The sequence below is a fragment of the Lichenostomus cassidix genome, chromosome 5 (genome assembly GCF_008360975.1).
Source record: "Lichenostomus cassidix isolate B80296 chromosome 5, HeHo_3.0, whole genome shotgun sequence".
Classification (NCBI taxonomy): domain Eukaryota; kingdom Metazoa; phylum Chordata; class Aves; order Passeriformes; family Meliphagidae; genus Lichenostomus; species Lichenostomus cassidix.
Genome location: NC_139486.1, coordinates 20,244,425 through 20,262,019, shown reverse-complemented (window position 1 = coordinate 20,262,019; position 17,595 = coordinate 20,244,425). Strand labels below are relative to the sequence as shown.

Genomic DNA, 17,595 nt, shown 5'->3' with positions numbered 1-17,595 from the left:
CATGCTTTCTTCAAGCACTTTTTTTTTTTTTTTTAAACAGTGCAATTCTGTGCAGAGTCAGCTGCTGTCCCGGTAGCTCTCTGTTTCCCTTCCCTTTACCTTTCTTAACAGTTGAGAGCAGTTAGCAAGTGAATTAGTTCCAGCCCTTATAAGGGACTTTGCTTGTATTGCTTAAGATCTAGTCAGAGTGGCATAAGCTTTTATATTAAATGTAGTTCTAAGTTTCCTTGGTCAAGTGTCAAGATTCCACTGTGTATTAGCAACCAGTATTAGAATAAAACACAAAAGAGGTATATTTTCCTTTACTGTTTATTATAATACAAGAAAAACAAATCTAGAAAGCACATTTCATGGAGCACCATATTGTAACAAAATTTTGCTGGCTCTCCTGCAGTGTATTTTTTACATTTAAACAATGACACACACATAGTACACACAGGCACCTACATCATGGCGATCTCATTAACAGACCCAAAGAGACCCTTCTTTCAAATACAGAAACACTAAGGTGCACAGAAGAATGCCAGTGTGAGGGCATCTGAACGCTAACTGAGTTAATCACTCTTTTGTTAGCGATCTTCATAAGCACACAAGCCTCCTCTGTCTCACCCCGATCTCTCTTCTCTGAAGACTCCAAATCGGGCCCAACTGAATATGGATTTGTCACAGATGTGGTGTTGGGTTGTACAAAACTGGCCAATATTCCCTACCTGACACCTCTTATTGCTTTGGTTATAGTACTGAATGAAAGTCTTAAAAACTCTTAAATCTATACTCCACATCACAGAAAAGGCACTTTCACACATACAGAAACATAACTTCCCTCCTCACACACCTGGATGCATAGCACAAATACCTTTTAGAAAAGCTTTGTAAGTTTCCCCACCAAGATCACCTTCCTAAAAATCACTGCATTTTGTTTTTCTAAGTGTTCAGACAGTTGTTCAACAACATATTTCATAATATATTTTCTTCTTTTAAATAGATGGGGCATGTTTTCCTGCTGCCTTAAATTTATGTCATTGTCTACACAAGGAAAGAGCAAAATGCTATAGTTTTCATCTGCACAAAATGTTTAACATTCCTTTTGTACAGTGCTAAATATAGATGCTAAGCTCAGAACAGTGTAGAATGATAGCCCAGCATAGCTTTTTACCTTACGCAAAATGAAAAATACTGGATTTTTCTAATGTAGAGACAGTATTGGGGTCTCTATTATATACAGTAGCCTTCCAAAATACTTTCAGGCACTTATTTTGTGAGCTTTTCCTCAATATGTGTGTCACACTGAAGCACCTCAAATAATATGGGATAGTGCCCTGACACGAGTATGAGACAGAAGCAGATCCAGTCCCAAAGCAGACTAGAGTAACTGTGAAGTACAAGGCCAGCAAGGTGACAAAATTTCTGCCTGAAGCCAAAACAAACCACTGTTACAAAAATTTGGGGTATCGGACATATGGCCAGTTTTATCATCAGTGGAGGACAATGCATGATGTTTAATTTAAAACCTTTTCTATAAAATGTTTTAATTTTGTCCAGAAAAAAAGGGTGGGGGTGTATGTTTCTATCAGCCTCTTAGAAAATACTTTTCCTTTTTTTTTTTTTCCCCCTCTATGCCCATGTTTCTTTGAAGAAAGCCCTGCTTTCTGACCAGAAATTTTCTGGGGAAACTCAAGGTTTTGCAAAATATATTTCTGTCTTTATAATCAGTTAGGCTGGAATATCTTTAAATTTTGGGCAGGACAGTCATACATGTTGCCAAGAAAGAAATGAAGTTATTGTGTATTTTTATTTGTGGAAAATCAATACTGTTTTCCCATTTACAGGAGCCAATTGTACAATTCCTGTATACTGTGTGATGAACAGGCATTTATAAATTAAAAGACAAAAAAAGGCAAATTCAAAAGGAGAGAATGGACTTGAAAAATAATCGTAACTTTAGATATGCAAATGGGTATTAACAAACTGAATTACTAATTCAGACTCTTTCCTCTGAACTAAAGGTATGTTTCAACAGCTGTGCTAAACATTTGGCTAGCATTTCCCATATATAAACAGTTCAGGCTTCAATGGTATTTTAAAGAAAAGATGAAGAAAAGACTTACTAGTTTAAATTTTACAAAGGCTATGGAGTTGCTATGGATTAAAAAAGTTTCAGATGTCTGAAGACTAGGATATAATAATGAAAAAATGCTGTGCTGGGTATATCAATACATATTTTCACTTGGATTAATGTCTACATTTTACGCACCTGAGTAAAAGGACTGTTTAGCACAAATAAAAAAGATTCAGAGACAAGGAAAGAATATGGACCTGTATGAGAATGTGAATTATTGTTAAGAAACAAACAAAAGGTATGTAAATTTCTATATAGATTATATAATGACTGACATACAGAAGAAAAATTGGGATCACTTCTGTTATAGTGGTTTAGTATATAACAGCAAGAGATGAGAATGATATTAAAAAGCAGCCAATTTAAATATGAAAGAAAAAAAATCTGTTTCATTTGGTTTTCTTTGAAGTTAAATGGGATGGGTTTTTTTATTTTAGAAGTTCCCACCCCACAAAATACTAAAATCTCAGAACTCAGGATCAGCCTCTCATAGGGATGATGAGACATCAACTACCACTTTAGATGAGTTAAAAATAATAAGGGCTGAAGCTAATGAAAATTCTGTAAGTTAGAAACTATTGCACCTTCCCCTGAAGCATCTGATACAGTCAGAGGTAGGACAGGGGATTAAATAAACCAAGTAGTTTGGCTATGCTACTGTTTCTATGCTAATATGTTTAAAAATTTCAGTTCTATATCCCAGTTAGTCATGAAGATCTGTAACAATCTTCCACACTGAGCAATGATTTACAGTAACATTAATGAATGGGAGGACAGAATAATTATTATTTGTGGTTTTAGACACCACTTATATGTGCATGTATATGCATACACATACATAAAAATGTACTGTATACATACAGATGCATACATAAATGCATACATACATATACACACAGACACAGGCTTTCTGAGAAGTGGGGCTGGCCAGGAGATCTAAAGACCACTCTTTACACCCTTCTCCAATGCACATTACCAGCCTTTGTAAGTGCATGTGTGTACATGTTTAGCAGTGTTGGGGGGGGGAAATGTGAGAGGAATGGGAAGCATGAACCTGAGTATGGGAGAAATTACCCATGTTAGTGTCATTACTTCAGATGTCTGCTTGAAAACACATTTCTGAATTCCTCCTACCTTGGCTAAGTTGACCAACAGACAAGCAAGAGGAAATACACAATGTTAATGGGCTTTGTGAAAATTAAAATACTTATGAGTTTTCTATTTTTTCCTGTGTTAGTATCAACACATCATTTTCATGATGGTGGACAGGATGAGAAATTAAAAGAACTAATTTGATTTTTGCCACTTACTCTCTTTATCTGCTTCATGTTTCTGCCAAAGTTGAGAGAAAACTTGGATAGCCCATCTCCATATGGCTTTTCATTTATCTGTTCTAATGGATTAGCTCATTTTAAGTTTGCGTTTTCATCAGGCTTGATTAAATAGTTTTAGAAATACCTAAACTTAATGTATACTCTAAGTTCACTTTGTCTCTTTAGACATAACAGTCAATTCCTCAGACCCATTCATATTAAAATTCTGCCATCTTTTACACTTATTCACATTAATCCAAATTTGTCCTCACTGTTTGTCTTCTGGGAAGGTTTTCAAGAACATGAACAGAACAGACTATTAGCTCCTCTGGTAGCAGAACTGCAGCTAATAAATTCTAAGGCTGCAAGCAACTTTCAGATTAACATAGCTATAAATTAGTTTCGGGTATCTAAGATAGCAAAAGTCAGCATGACTACATTTAAGAGGGTAAATGACAGGGTAGGTTTCCATTTCAATGAGGTAAAGTTGTGCATAAGTTCCTCCATCCCCAAAATACACCTGCAAGGTCATTATCTCAAATAAAAATAAAAGAGAGAAATAAGTTATTTTTTAAAAAAAGCTAAAAGTGAAAATAGCTTTAAGCCTATTACTAGACAGAAGGAGATGGAGGTGGGTAAAGAAACAGAGATGAGGACCAGAGAATATTGATAAATGTGTGTTGTCAGCTCTGAGAACCAAGGGTTTGGTTGCCATCAGCTTAGTTTTGTCGTATGATGCATGGTCTAAATGGTTCTCAGTGTTGCGTTATAAATAGTCCAGGTGTTTTAGTTTTCAAATGGCAATTGGCTTACTTGATCACCTTTGTCTTTTTGGTCCAACTCCGTAGATTTTAACATCTTTCTCAGCAGGCACAGGCCTGCACACTGGTTACAAACATGTAGGTAGCGTTACATAGTTAATATGCTGTGCAGAGGTGTTCACAGAGAGTACAAATACCAGCAGACAATGGCTCATCTTGCTCTGACCAGCCAGTCTGCCTGTGTGATGCACTGCATCACACATGCATGTGGTTCCTGTAGTCTCTGAACAATAAATTTTCTACCAAGAAAGGAAAATCACCACACTGCACTGCTTTTGTATGCAAAGTAATTGCAAAACTCCTGCTCTTCCCAGGTGCCTTGCATTGGCCACAGGACGCAAAGAAGCGTTTCTGATTAAATGTACAGCATTGCCTTTCCATTGAATGCCTTCCACGCAGAAATGCTTCCCCTGGCTCACCCCAGGACTGGGGCTTCTGGGACAGAGGTCTTATCTCACCATCCTAACTTCTTGCCAGCATCACCTTTTCAGAGAAGCCTGTTCACCTCTTATGTCCATAGCAAGAGCAGGAGTGGGATATTTTTCACTTGACAGTGTTTCTGTGGAGCTAGATTTTTGTTTTATTTTCTTTTCCTAGTTAACATTCACTTGACATCGTTGTCAAATGTGTTCTCCTGCAATCATCTGAAAGATTTTATTCAAACTAGCATGTGTTTTCTTTTTTTTCCCTTTTGCATCACCTTAAAGGGACACATCTGTTGACATAACTCCTATAGAGAATGGATTTCATCTTTTGCTGAAGTTTTGTTCCAGCCAAAGCCGAACCTCTTGCAGGTTGTAGAAAAAGGGGCCTTTGCCTCCCAGGTAGGCGATTTTTTGTCTCTGCACAATGCATACTCTCTCAAATGAAACCCCATAGGCCACATTGGCATTGTTGTCCATGCAGTCAGCCACTACTTGGCACTGAGGTGGCAAGGAGAAGTGCTCTAGGAGCTGGTGAGCAGCTGCACATCTCTCTTCCTGGTTTCTGTGTTTCTTAACTTCAAATGAAGAGGGAGAGATTCCAGGGGCAGCCCAGCCATCTGATGGGTGAGCTTCATCGATGTAGACCAACAGAAAGTCAGCCACACCAGAGAACTCCTCCACCAGCTTGCTGAAGGCTGACAGCTGGCTTGTGAACGGTGGTCAGGTAGCTGAGCCAAAGTTGACCACCAGTGGCCGCTCAGAGTTGGCAAAATCCAGAAGGTGGCATTTGGTTCCACAGTTGCCACCAACATTTTTCCAGCTGCTACTGCTGCCGTCGCTGCCCTTGGCTATGTGGATTACACTGGAGTTTGGAGCGTCTCCTCCCAGTTTGACCTGATGGCAGAATAAATTAAAACATAGCAAATTAGTGTGACTTTCTTGTGCAGTATCCTTATGACTACTCTTTTCAAATAGTCACCTCTTCAGAGTAGTCACCTAACAAGCTGTGTGGGGATATAGCAAAACGTCAAAAGCAGCAGCTTCAAAACTTTCATCTAGTCCACCTCCACTCACAGCTCAGGAAAATGTGGCATTCCTGACAAGAATGCTACTTTGTTAATATTAGAAAATTTTATCAGAGGCTTGTCCTGTCCACTACATACATAGTCCTCTCCACCCTGATGTATTTGGAGACTCATATTTGCGTTTAGACAGACTACCTCAAATTTCTTCTAACTTTCCACAGTGAGAAATTATTTTTTCTGCCAGCATTTTCCATGAGTTCTCTCCACCTGGTTCGCATCATCCTTGAAGTGTACTGTTCAAAACTTCAACAGTGTTTTTACTAATTTTCAGTATAATCAGACAATTACTTCATGTAATGAAGTAGCTCACAGAATACACCTGTTTGCATATTCTAGATGTTTGCTTTATGAGACATCATGACTGTTTTGGAAAAAAACAACATGCCTGTTGATTAGGGATTAGCTAGTAAGATGTTTATAAAGCCTAGGTCCCTTTTCAGCCTACAACCTACAGTTTAAGCCATTTTTCCAATTATCAAAAATCATTCTGCGTTGAATTCCTGATCTTCACAACACGTGCCTGTCAATTTTGAGCAGTTTGCAGATCTGTATATTCTCTTCCATCCTACAGTCCGAGAATGAAAATACTCAAGAGTATGAAACACAAGAGATCTCTGCAGATGCCCACTTAATATATCTACTTCTTTGACAGTGGACCATCCAAGACTGTGCTGTCTATTTCTTCTAACCACTTCACAGTAATTTCAGGAGTAATTGAGTGACATATTTCCTTCTACTGCAATGTTTCTTTACAAGACGACTGGGAGGGAAAAAAGCCAGCAGGAAAGGGGGAATGTTTATATGACGGTTGAGGTAAGATGAGGTGAAAATTAACTGTTCTCAGCTCCAACTTCAGATCTAACTCAGATCCAACAGGCAACTGTGGAAAGGTCATTTTGCCTGACCATTTCTATTTGCATATCAATAGAAAAAAAGAAAGAATAAAAGCAACCCACAGAAGGGAATGCCAGAATAAGGTGGAGCCTGCAGAGGGCTCCAAGATCCTTAGCTGATAACTACTATAGAACCACAAAACATTACATAATACAATTAATTTTTAATGATCTCTGCCACAGCAATTCCTGTGTCTCTGCCTTTAAAATCAGCCTCTAGTCCAAAAATGCAATTATCCTTTTGTATTTTCCTGACTCTTTGTCTCTGTCCCCTGACTACTCGATTATGTTCAGAAGTGTTGCTTTGAAGGAAACATACAGGGCCAAATTCTGAAGTCTTTTACCTTTTACATATGTCTTTCTGAAACTATGCTGCAATTAAAGTCTATAGAAGCTAACGCTACATGAGAATTGTTTAAAAATTGCATAAATAACTGGGTTTTGGTGCACTTCTATTTTACATTACATTATAGGGTACAATGCAATGTAGGAGTTATATGCAGTAAGAACCTGAGCGAGCAGCTGAATACTGAACTCATGCAGTTGCTGCTGCACATATATTCCAAGGCAAGTAGATTGCTGACAGTGGATCCTCCATTTCTCCCTCAGAAACCTGGCTACCTTAAACAAATCTGCAGTTATTCATGACTCTGCACTATTCCATCAGAATAACAATAGAAGAAGGAGTCTAATCAAAGCAAAGTTTTTAAGACACAGCCCTTAAAGCTACCAGACTTCACAGCTATATGAAAATGACTCACAGCATGTTGACATATGATTTATAAGCATTATTTTGACTCTTTTCTATAGGGCAAACTGAAACACAACCATGCCGCCATTCTCATTCAGAGATCAGCAAGGAAGAGAATCACAGGAAGAAAGACAGCCTGAGACCCATAAATCTCTCCAGGCCAAGTATGTGGTGATCATGCTACTGGAAGCAGAGGATATGCAGCTGCACCACAGTCAAGAGAATCAAATGATGCCCCAGGAAACCAAAGCACCTTTTATCCCCACCCCTGCAAAACCTGCATGTGCAACACTGTCATCTGCTAGAGCCCGGGCAACAGTTTTAAAAAAGCCTAGTCCTTTGCATTTGAAACCAAGAGGCTTGAAACAGCTGAGTTTAGGACCTGATGTGTGAGTGTGCTGTCCAGTGAACTCAGAGAAAGAAAATAGCTACATCCCAGTCTTTGGAGCAGAAACGATCTGTCTGGAGAGGCAGGCTTGGAGACTCAGGGTCTTACATTTTAGAAGTAACATTAAGCATTTTACAGCATTTAAGGCCACCTACACCTTAGCAGGTAGCAGGTAGTCTTCTGTTCAGCTGTTGATCATTTCTCTCTGTCATTCTGTGAAGTAAGATAGGCAAAGCAGGAGAGAGTAAGGTAAAGGGCTGCACTTGAACAAAGAGATACATAGGTCAAGATCATGTGGCATCCATATAATCACCCTGAGGGCTGCATTCAATCCAGAAGCCAACTAAACAATTCAGCAATTTCTAATAAATTGGTGACTACCGAAAAAAGGGCACATCTCAAAAAACACAACACATGCATATCTGCATAAACACCAGATCACTCTCTACCTAGGAAGTTTAACTGTTCCTGCCTACCATACATGCTTTTTCAGAGCTAGTTTGCTCAAAATGTGCCTTTTGGGCAAAGCCTGACACATAAGTATTTGTGCTGCACCCACTCACTGGATGAATAATGGATTTCAGTATTTAAGAGTGTGTGCTCATCCAGTCAAAGAAAAGAAGTAATGACATGTAGCTTATCTCAAAAATCACAATTAAGCAGCACACTTTGAATTTCTGATATTTGCTGTCACTCTTCAGAGAAGAAAAAGAAAGGTAAAAACAAGCACCTATAAGTCAGGAATCAACAGAGCTGCTCAGGACATAAGAAACATCTGAACAACTGTTTCCACTTACTCTTTTGGTTTTATTTTAACAAAAGTACCATGATTGAAAATATCTAGCCACCACTCTTGAACTGGGAAACCACAGTTTGCTTCTTGATAATTTTAAGCAGAAAGAGAAGCTACATGTCATAAGCTCCTCATTACCACCTCCTCACTAAGGTTTACCAAACCCTTTAATTTCCTAGGCCTGTTTGTAAACCCTAAAGAAACAGACTAATAAAATAACTTCCATCAGATACCAAAATGGGAATGCCCTTCAAGCGCTATTTAACATTAATACCAAAGGTGACAACATATTTTCTGTTCTTCAACAATGCAAGTTTGTGTTCTGCCTCTCATACTCCTTACAGACTATAAAAATAGATGGAGTTAGGAAACAAAGTACAAAGACGTCCTTATCCATCTATACAGCTATACATCATCTTACAGAAGTTTCTCTTCATTTCCCATGGCCATGAAGGAAGTCTCATGGCCGCAGGTTACCTATCATTTTAATTTTTGTTTCTAGGAGTGCTTGTGTTGGGTTTTTCCTCTTAATGAGACATCCTTGCCAAGCAGGCATTCAAGAGCCATTTTCTGCTCTTGTAGAGAAGTAATTAGGTCGGTGCCTTGTTCCATGCCAGTGTCAGGCACTCCAAAAAGCAGCCCTGCCCAGTCGTTAATGCTTAAACATAAGCAGCAGCGGCAGATCCACTAATTGGTCTTGATGAAGCACTGACGTTCCCAAAGGACTGTTTATTTCATCAGATTCTGAACCGATTGACACAGGATGACAATATCATCCTTGCTGATCATCTGCATTGTAGGCCTTGGCTGTCTTCTTTGTTGTTATTTATTGAAAGAAAAAATAGCTCTTGGAAAAGAAAATCAACACCATGAGAAAACAAACAAAAACACCCATGTATTCAGCCAAACTGCTTTTGAAATCGTACACAAAAGCAGGCAAAATATAAATTCTGAGAAACAAACCAGCAGAATTCCCCTCACACGCAACCCAGCATTTTCATAATCACGTACTTTTGTGTGCGAATATTTGCCCATTTGGTGCCAACCTTCTGAATGAGGTAGAAACTGGGCAGCACGCAGGCATCGTCTCCCACACAGCCTGCTTGGGACACGCAAGGTAGGCCAACCAAATCTGAGAGCCAGCCCAGCCATCAGCAAGGGCAAGCAACAGCACCAAGGCAGTGACTTGCATCATTTGTAAGAATTTTGTGTTTGCCTGACAGCCTGTTCTCAGTCATGCAAAGTGAAAAGGGAACAAGATTGCTGATGCTTTAGCAAATGGCCTGCAAAATGAAGGAGACTTAGGAGCAGAGAGAAAGCCCTATTCATAAATTGCAGGCTGGAAATAGCTCATATTGCTAACTTTGTGGTACATTTTCCATAAGGACTAGGTAAAGCCCCATGGACAAAACATTGCCTCCTCATTTACCTCTTCTTTTTTCCTGTTTTGCTTTTATCAACTTTAGCATAACCTTCCTGGGATCTTGTGCACTGGAATACAACTTTCATTCCTTGCATCAGGGAATTTCATACAGTTTGGCAGACTTATCTGTGTCAACCCCCTAAAAAATTAGATGCCATGAGACAATTAGCAGTTTGTGATACTAGTCATTAGAATATGGACATGCTGTATTTGGGACTGGAGGGCAGTGATTGGTAATGAACGGAATCCCTGCAGCCTTTTGCTTTTTTTCAAATTCTCTGCTTTGATTTGATCCCATTCAGCCAGATAAAGCTTCGTCCAAATCATAATCAGACTCTGGTTGGAATATTCTACAAACTATTCTTTTTGTTTTTTTTATTTACATGATCCAGAGTTGTGCAGATGATAAAAATCACAGGAGTAAGGGTGCAGAAGTTCTCCATTTGTCTTGGGAAGGTAGCAACTTGAATTACTCAAATCAGAGGGTAGAGACTAGAAATTATTCAAGCTTTCCCTGAGGTTTTTGCTTAGGATCAGGTATGTGGAGCTGATGGAGGGAAGTAGAAGACAAATTAACAGGGCACAGTCCAGATAAAAATAACTAGTCAAATGCTGCCCTCTCCCACAAATGCTGCCAGTGCCGCAAATGAGTATGCATGGCACAGGGAAAGTATAAAGGAACCTTTTGCCTTGCACTCTTACAGTTAATTTTAGTTCCTGTGATTGGGCAGCCTAGAGCAAGCTTCTTAAGGGCTTTATGTTTCCCTCAAGACAGGAGCTTCGTCTAATACACTGTGGTCGCTGGGCTCTACCTATGGGTGACAGAGGGCTTCACCAGTTTTTGTTACTCAACACATGAAGTGAATTTGACATTAATTTGGATGATGGTTTTTTCTTTTTTTAACTCACCTTGAGCACTGTATGAATACACAGAGGTGGTTTTGACAGAGAGGTAGAGCCAGAGCACAAGAACCACATACGATCCTCTTCCTGAATAGTGCCTGTTAGCTAATTTTTTTGTGTCTATCACAGCCAAAGGGGGTTTTCACAAAGCTTTGACAACAAAGCAATCACTGCTTTCAGTCAGTTTTTCACACACAAGGGTGAAAATAGAATAGGGCAAAGAAGTGGTGTGGAAGAAGTGAATTTAGATCTGCACAATGAAATGGGATGAAACTCCATGTGGGATAAAAGTCCTCATATTTCTTTTCCTACCCTTTGTCTGTTTTGAATGTTTGAACTCTTAAGTTCTGTGGGACCAACTGTCTGCTCCTCTTGTTGGGACACTGCCCAGTACAATGGGTCCCTGGCCTAGGTTGGTCTTCAGACGCAACTGTAACAAACATGATCATATATTAATAATAATTACAACATTTTAATAATAATTACAATGTCAAGCCCAAATCCTGTTGAATTTTTGTTCCCAACACTGCAGGAGCAGTTTTAATTGTGGTTTGGTTTGGTTTTGTTTTTCTCGCTTCTTTCAAGATTGTTTTCATTTGCAAATGTCCATGAAAACAATTCTGCTAAAGCTGAACCAATGAAATATTTTTAATACCACACAATGTCTAGTTCTAAACCCTGAAATTATACAATAGACTTTTTTTTCACAAATTCCCTTTATCGCTGTCAAATGCAGAGAGAGACACTTCCTTACCTTGCCAGACAAAAAAAATGCAAATACTAAATCTGAAGGTTGGGTCTTTGTTCCAACCTTTAAAACATTTCCTCAAAAAGTGAAGAGTTACTGGACAGCCAAAGAGCAGGTAGAGGATCATGCTTTTATATTACTTTCACATATATCTTTGTGATAATGTTGTGCAGCATGCGCTTAACATGTCAGGTTTGGCACGACTGCTTTGTTTTGCTTTGCATGCTGGTTTATTTCACATGATGTACCTACCAGGCAGGCAAAAATAGCCAAAGGTAATTAAACCGTGCCTCCCTGAAAAGCCAGGAAAATCCCACTGGGTGTTTACTGAGCCACTCGGCTTGCTGCTACATCCAGAGCTGGGCCTACGCCGTGAGCCGGGGATCCCGTGCCAGCCATTCGCCTGTGCTGGGCTGTCATGCCAGAGCTTGTAGCTGGCCCACTCTGCAGACAGTAAAAAGCTGTACAAGTACACACACACCCATCGCCATACATCACCTGAGATACCAGCATCCCTCTGAGGCCCATGACGCAGTTACACGAGTCTCTGTGTATGTGCATTATGCGCATGTTGCCCCCAGAGATGCACCACAGCATTCCCAAAAATTGGCCTTCTGCAGGGAAAGGCCATGAAGGTCCTCCCTCTAACTACCCTACACTGGGGTGGAGAAGAGGGAGGATTTCCTCAAGGATAACATTAGAACTCTCTGCTGGAGACCATGAATGGTAGCTCAGCCTTGCTGAAACACAGAGCTCATGTCTGGCACTGGACAAGCTCCCAGCTCGAGGCCTCACCAATGGGCATTGCTAATGGACTTAACGTTTTTGCACCAATTTTAAAAGCACTTCAACACAACAATTTCTCACCTTTGGAATCTTAGAAAGCAGATTCATTCCACTGCTAAATAAAGCATATAATTAGCAGGGTAAAAGAAAGCTTTTAATTTTTTTTTAAACTTCTCTAGCTTTTTCTCGGGATTTTTGCAGATGTGTGGTACATTCACTATTCATGCTTTGGGCTAATTTGTATTTCTACAAATACCTCTCTGGCATTTGTAGAAATGGCCTATATAAATCAGAGTTACACTAACACCCTCCCAAAAAGTCTTGGTTTTTCTCTCTCATCAGTAGCTGTGGCTGCATTCATATCTATATGTATGTGTACATATACACATATATATGTGTATACATATACAGAGAAATGAGAGAGACTGGCTCCTGGAAGAGTAGATTATGTATGCTTATGTATGTGTACTTTTGCCTTTTTATATGTATGTGTATGTACATATATAGAGACAAATACATATATTTGTGTATGTATATATGTAATATATATATTTATACATGCAAACACAAAATTGTAAATACCTACACACACATACATATATAAAAATAACATTTCAATAAAACTGTTGCACTCTTTCAATTACGTAAAATTAATGAAACTTGGCTACTAGCTTTATTTATCTCTGTTATGATGATTAATTTGGCCCTAAAGACTCCCTTGCAATGTAAGACACACTTGCCTCTTGGCAAATAATAGGAGGATGGTCTATAAATCACAAAGCTGGTGCAGTGTAGACAATATCAACACTGAGTCTGACAGATATTGAACTCAGAGCTAAGGAAGTAAAAAGAAATATATTATTCATTATTAAAATTTGCATTTAAAATCAAAATAAACAAATGAGCAATTATTTTGATTCCAGAAGGATTTTAAAATGTGGAGAAAACCAATCATATAGAATGTTCCAATAAAAAAGAATGTTGAATATACTCTACATACACTACAACAAACTTTGCATTGTTTCCCCACTGAGGGTGTCAAAATCAACTGTTGCTAAGAAATCTTGCCTATGAAAGAATTGCCCTCACCAAGAAGTCATGTGCAATAATATGTAATAACAATGAAAAGCAGGGAAAAAAGTTGAAATTTGGATAATATATTAGTAAGATTTTCTACAAAATGAGAAAGTAAATCAGAATAGCCGTTTTGAAATATACTCTAACCATCACAGGTTCATATCTTGTACACACTAGTATTGAAAAAAAAAATCAATTCTGGAACAGTACATGCCTTCAAGGCAAAGGTCCTTTATTGTAATAAATTTACTTTAATTTAGAATATAGTGTCTACCCACAGTGTTTTTCTGTAACATCTTCCAGGAAATTTTTCTGTGAACAGAAATTTTATATCAAGTACTTTTGTGAAAAATGTTATGAAAGGTACTCAGGAAGAATTCTGTGTGAGTGACAAAAAACACAGTAAAACCAAACACAGTTACTTCTTCAATCCAGTCTTCTAACTGGCAGTCTAGCTTGGTTATTTCAGACCAGATAATCTGCAATTCTGTTACTCTATCTGAAAAATGGTTGTTGTCTTATAAATACTCCTCAGTGGAATGATCTTAAGCATCTTTTAAAGTAATTTGCTAATACCTGGCTTCATATGGTAAATTGGAACAACAAGCAATTGTGGTTATGGTATTGACCACATTTTGCCATGCTGTATAGTAACTTCATTCCATAATATTTTCATTTCTCACTCATTGTCTTGATTAAGATATCACAACTGGGTTATCCTAGTCAGGATTTAGACAAGGGTGATTTAAGGAAAAATATTTGTGGGACATTCTTTGATATATTTCACTATTTCTCATGAGTTTTAAACATGTTACAAAACAGAGTATGTTTCAATCATTTTCAATGCTATTAGTACAATTTTGCAGCTGAAACTTTTTTCCTTTTTCTTCCTTACAGAAGCAGCAGAAGCTTCTCATCAATTGTGGAGGTGATCAGTGTTCTTTCAATATTGCTCCTCAGTTTATTTTGTCACCCCTATAATTTGATTTCTAAACTATCTTTCTGTGACAATCAAGAGTTTCCAATGATCTTTTGTCCTTATGGCCCATACTTCTATTAAGTAAAACAGTCTTTCCATGAATTGCTGGTCAATTCATTTTGTCTTAATGGTAGCTGCCATGAATGGACTTTTCCCCCTTTTTGGAACAAGGTGATAAAATTTGGTTATGTTTATATGCATTTTTCTACTGAGTTCACTGGGCCCCAGAGTTCATTCTAGGAACCTTATAAGCCTGATTGGCCTGAACAACCTAGGTGATTTAATCATGATAAGGGAGAGAATAAAATTACCAAAGTTCAAGGTATGAGTTTCATTGCCAACACCAAATATAGCACAGACTCATCATACCCGTAGCTTCCATGGTTAACATCAATGATACTGAAAGAAAGGCAAATCATGACATTGGGAACTACAGAAAGGCATGCAATATCCTAATTTTCAATAATTTTGTGTAGTTTAAGTAAAAAGAGATTGAAAATATCTCATGGATATAAGGTTCTTTACAGGTTCACAAGTTCTCCAGACCCCAGGCCACATATAGGTTGCAAATATGGGAACTCAAAACTTGACTGTTGCAGAGTTGTGCTACCAACCTCCACTGGAGCCTTGACCAAGCCATGTGTTAATCATCCTGCCTTGCCTTGTCTGTAAAATGGGAACAATTGTGTTCACTGACCTATTTGACAAGGCCACTGTAAAATGTACTTACTTAATGTCTATGAAGAGAATAAAAACAAAGACTAGAAGGGCTAAGAGAATAGTGGGCTTAATTCAGCATTATTTTATTTGGGTAGCCAGCTGGATGATTCCTAGGGTGGCAGTAAGAGGCTGACCCATTTGGCAAAAGCTAAAGTTATTTATATTTGTCTTACACTGAAAATTAATGTCCCCATGGCTTGGGTTTCAGGCTAAGCAGATGGTATTCCATATCACAAAGCCAGCAAACACCAACACCACCAGCTCTTCACATTTTCAGATAAGAGCAAAAACAAAGGCTATTGTAGAGGTGTGAAAGGGAATTGGGGGGAAGGCAATACAAAAAGAAATATTTTGGAAGATAGAGTATAATTTGGATAGGACCCCTATGACATCACATGGAGTATGTTAAATTAGATGGTCTAAATAAGACAACAAATTAACAGACTAAGCACTGTTTTGAAAGCCACAGAGCTCTGAATCCAGTTCTTCTACTCACTAACTGGGTGGTCTGTGCAAGAAATTTCATGGTTTTGGGTCCACCTTTTCAATCTATAAAAGGGAACTCCAGCTACCTCATGAGACCTGGGCAGTACCACTAGGTAATATTTGTAGAAATCTTAAAAGGAAAAGTACATGTTGCATAACTGTTATTGGTTTTATTAACTTAAATCACCAGGCAGCTGTCCGACAGCTAGTCAAGTTCATTTTTAATCTCTGACATGTCCCTGTCACTGCTTTCATGAAGGAAAAAGGTCACTATTCCAATTTTTGAACAGTTTTACTATTATTTGGATGCTTCCTCCAATATTAAAGTTAACATATGAGTAATAGAAAAAGCCAGTGTAATGACAATAGTTCATTACTACATTTTACTCTAGGTAAAACAACTCTAGTTGCATAGCTAACATCTATCTATGTAGAGCTCTATCTGAAGATGCTGTCTTTTTATAATATCTGAGGATCTCACAAGGCAAACAAACTACAGCTGTGAAAACATCTACAATATTTCACAATTACTCTTATACGAAGATATTGGAATACTTTAAAAACGTGAAGATTATTATTCATGCTGGTGAGGAAACTGAGGCACGTCCAAATTAAGTGACATGGCCAGGGCTGCACAGATAGTTAGCACAGAGAGTCAGCAGCTCCAAAATTTCGTGGATCCTTAACCCCGACTTAGAAGTACTGCTCCTTTCAGCTTATACTTCTCCCATCAAATTTAACATCAGATAGGGGATAGTCTGCACCACTCATTCCCTTTCCTTCTCCGCTGACAAGTGGGATGCTCATCCCAGCTCACCCACCCCAAGCTGAGTCCCCATCCCCGTGCACTCACCTGCTTGTAGGCATCCAGCAGAAAGCTGTTCCAGACGCAGCGCAGCCCCTCCGAGGTCAGCATCCTCCGCCACTCACCGCGCCCAGACTTAGAGCGGCTCAGAAACAGCACCATGTGCTTAAGGAGAATCACAGAGTCATAGAGCGCAAGGAAGAGGCAATTGGAGAAAAAGACCGGCAAGATCTGAAGCGTGATCAGCAAATCCACACTTAGCAGACCCATCTTCCTTGCTGCTTCTCTTCAGCTGAATACCTTCAGCTCTCTTTATTGCTCTGTACCCTCATTTAAAAGAGTAAAGCAAAAGGCATTTCAAAAGCCTCATTACCCCTCTCGCAGCTGCTCTCTTTAAAATAAGCAGAGATACTTAAATATGAGCAGGCTGGTTAAAAGCATAACTGCACTATACTCATTCAACTGCAAGCTGCTTATTTTTCAGAAATTTAGATGTTAACAAAAGTTCTTCTCTTAACCAGGAGACCTGATTTTGCTGAAGAGAGAGGCAGCTGTGTTTCTAGTTCCCTGCAGTTACAGAATTTAAGCTGAGACTGTTAATTGTTAACTTTCCTGCACTATCCCATTGTTTCTCAGCTATTTAAGCACTGAACAGACCACTCATTTCTGTGTCAGTAAAGCTAGCTACCAGGTGCAACAATACTTTTAAAAAAAGGTTTATGTACATAAACTTTCTGTTCCTTCCTCCCTGCCTCCCTCCCTCTCTTTCCCTCTGCCTCCCCCGCCCCCCCTCCTACTCCGCGTCTCTCTACTCCTGCCTTCCTCCTCTCGCACTCTCTCTTGCTATCTGCCTATGGTGCAAAGTGCTCTCCCCTCTGGAGTCCTAGCTTGCTTCCCTGAAGCCTTTTATACATTCCCTAGCTAATTGCTGCAATAGAGAAATGAAACCCTAATCTTAGTAAAGATCTTGACGTCAATGTAAAAGAGGGCTTTACTTTGGCCAGGACTGCAGTGAATAGAAAAAATGAAATTCTCAAAACTTCTTTTTTTTTTTTTCCTAAGAGAGGAGAAAAAAAAGAG

General features: G+C 38.9%; 1 protein-coding gene across 1 annotated transcript; it reads right to left on the bottom strand.

Annotated features, from left to right (window-relative positions):
* Positions 1–295: 295 nt before the first annotated feature.
* On the bottom strand, positions 296–17,441 carry DIO2 (iodothyronine deiodinase 2). The gene is made up of 2 exons (XM_085061632.1): positions 16,564–17,441; positions 296–5,572 (listed from the first exon to the last, which is right to left on the bottom strand). Exons 1-2 carry the CDS (start codon positions 16,783–16,785, stop codon positions 4,955–4,957), a joined length of 840 nt encoding a protein of 279 aa, XP_084917758.1. The 5' UTR covers positions 16,786–17,441; the 3' UTR covers positions 296–4,954.
* Between the last annotated feature and the right edge of the window lie 154 nt (positions 17,442–17,595).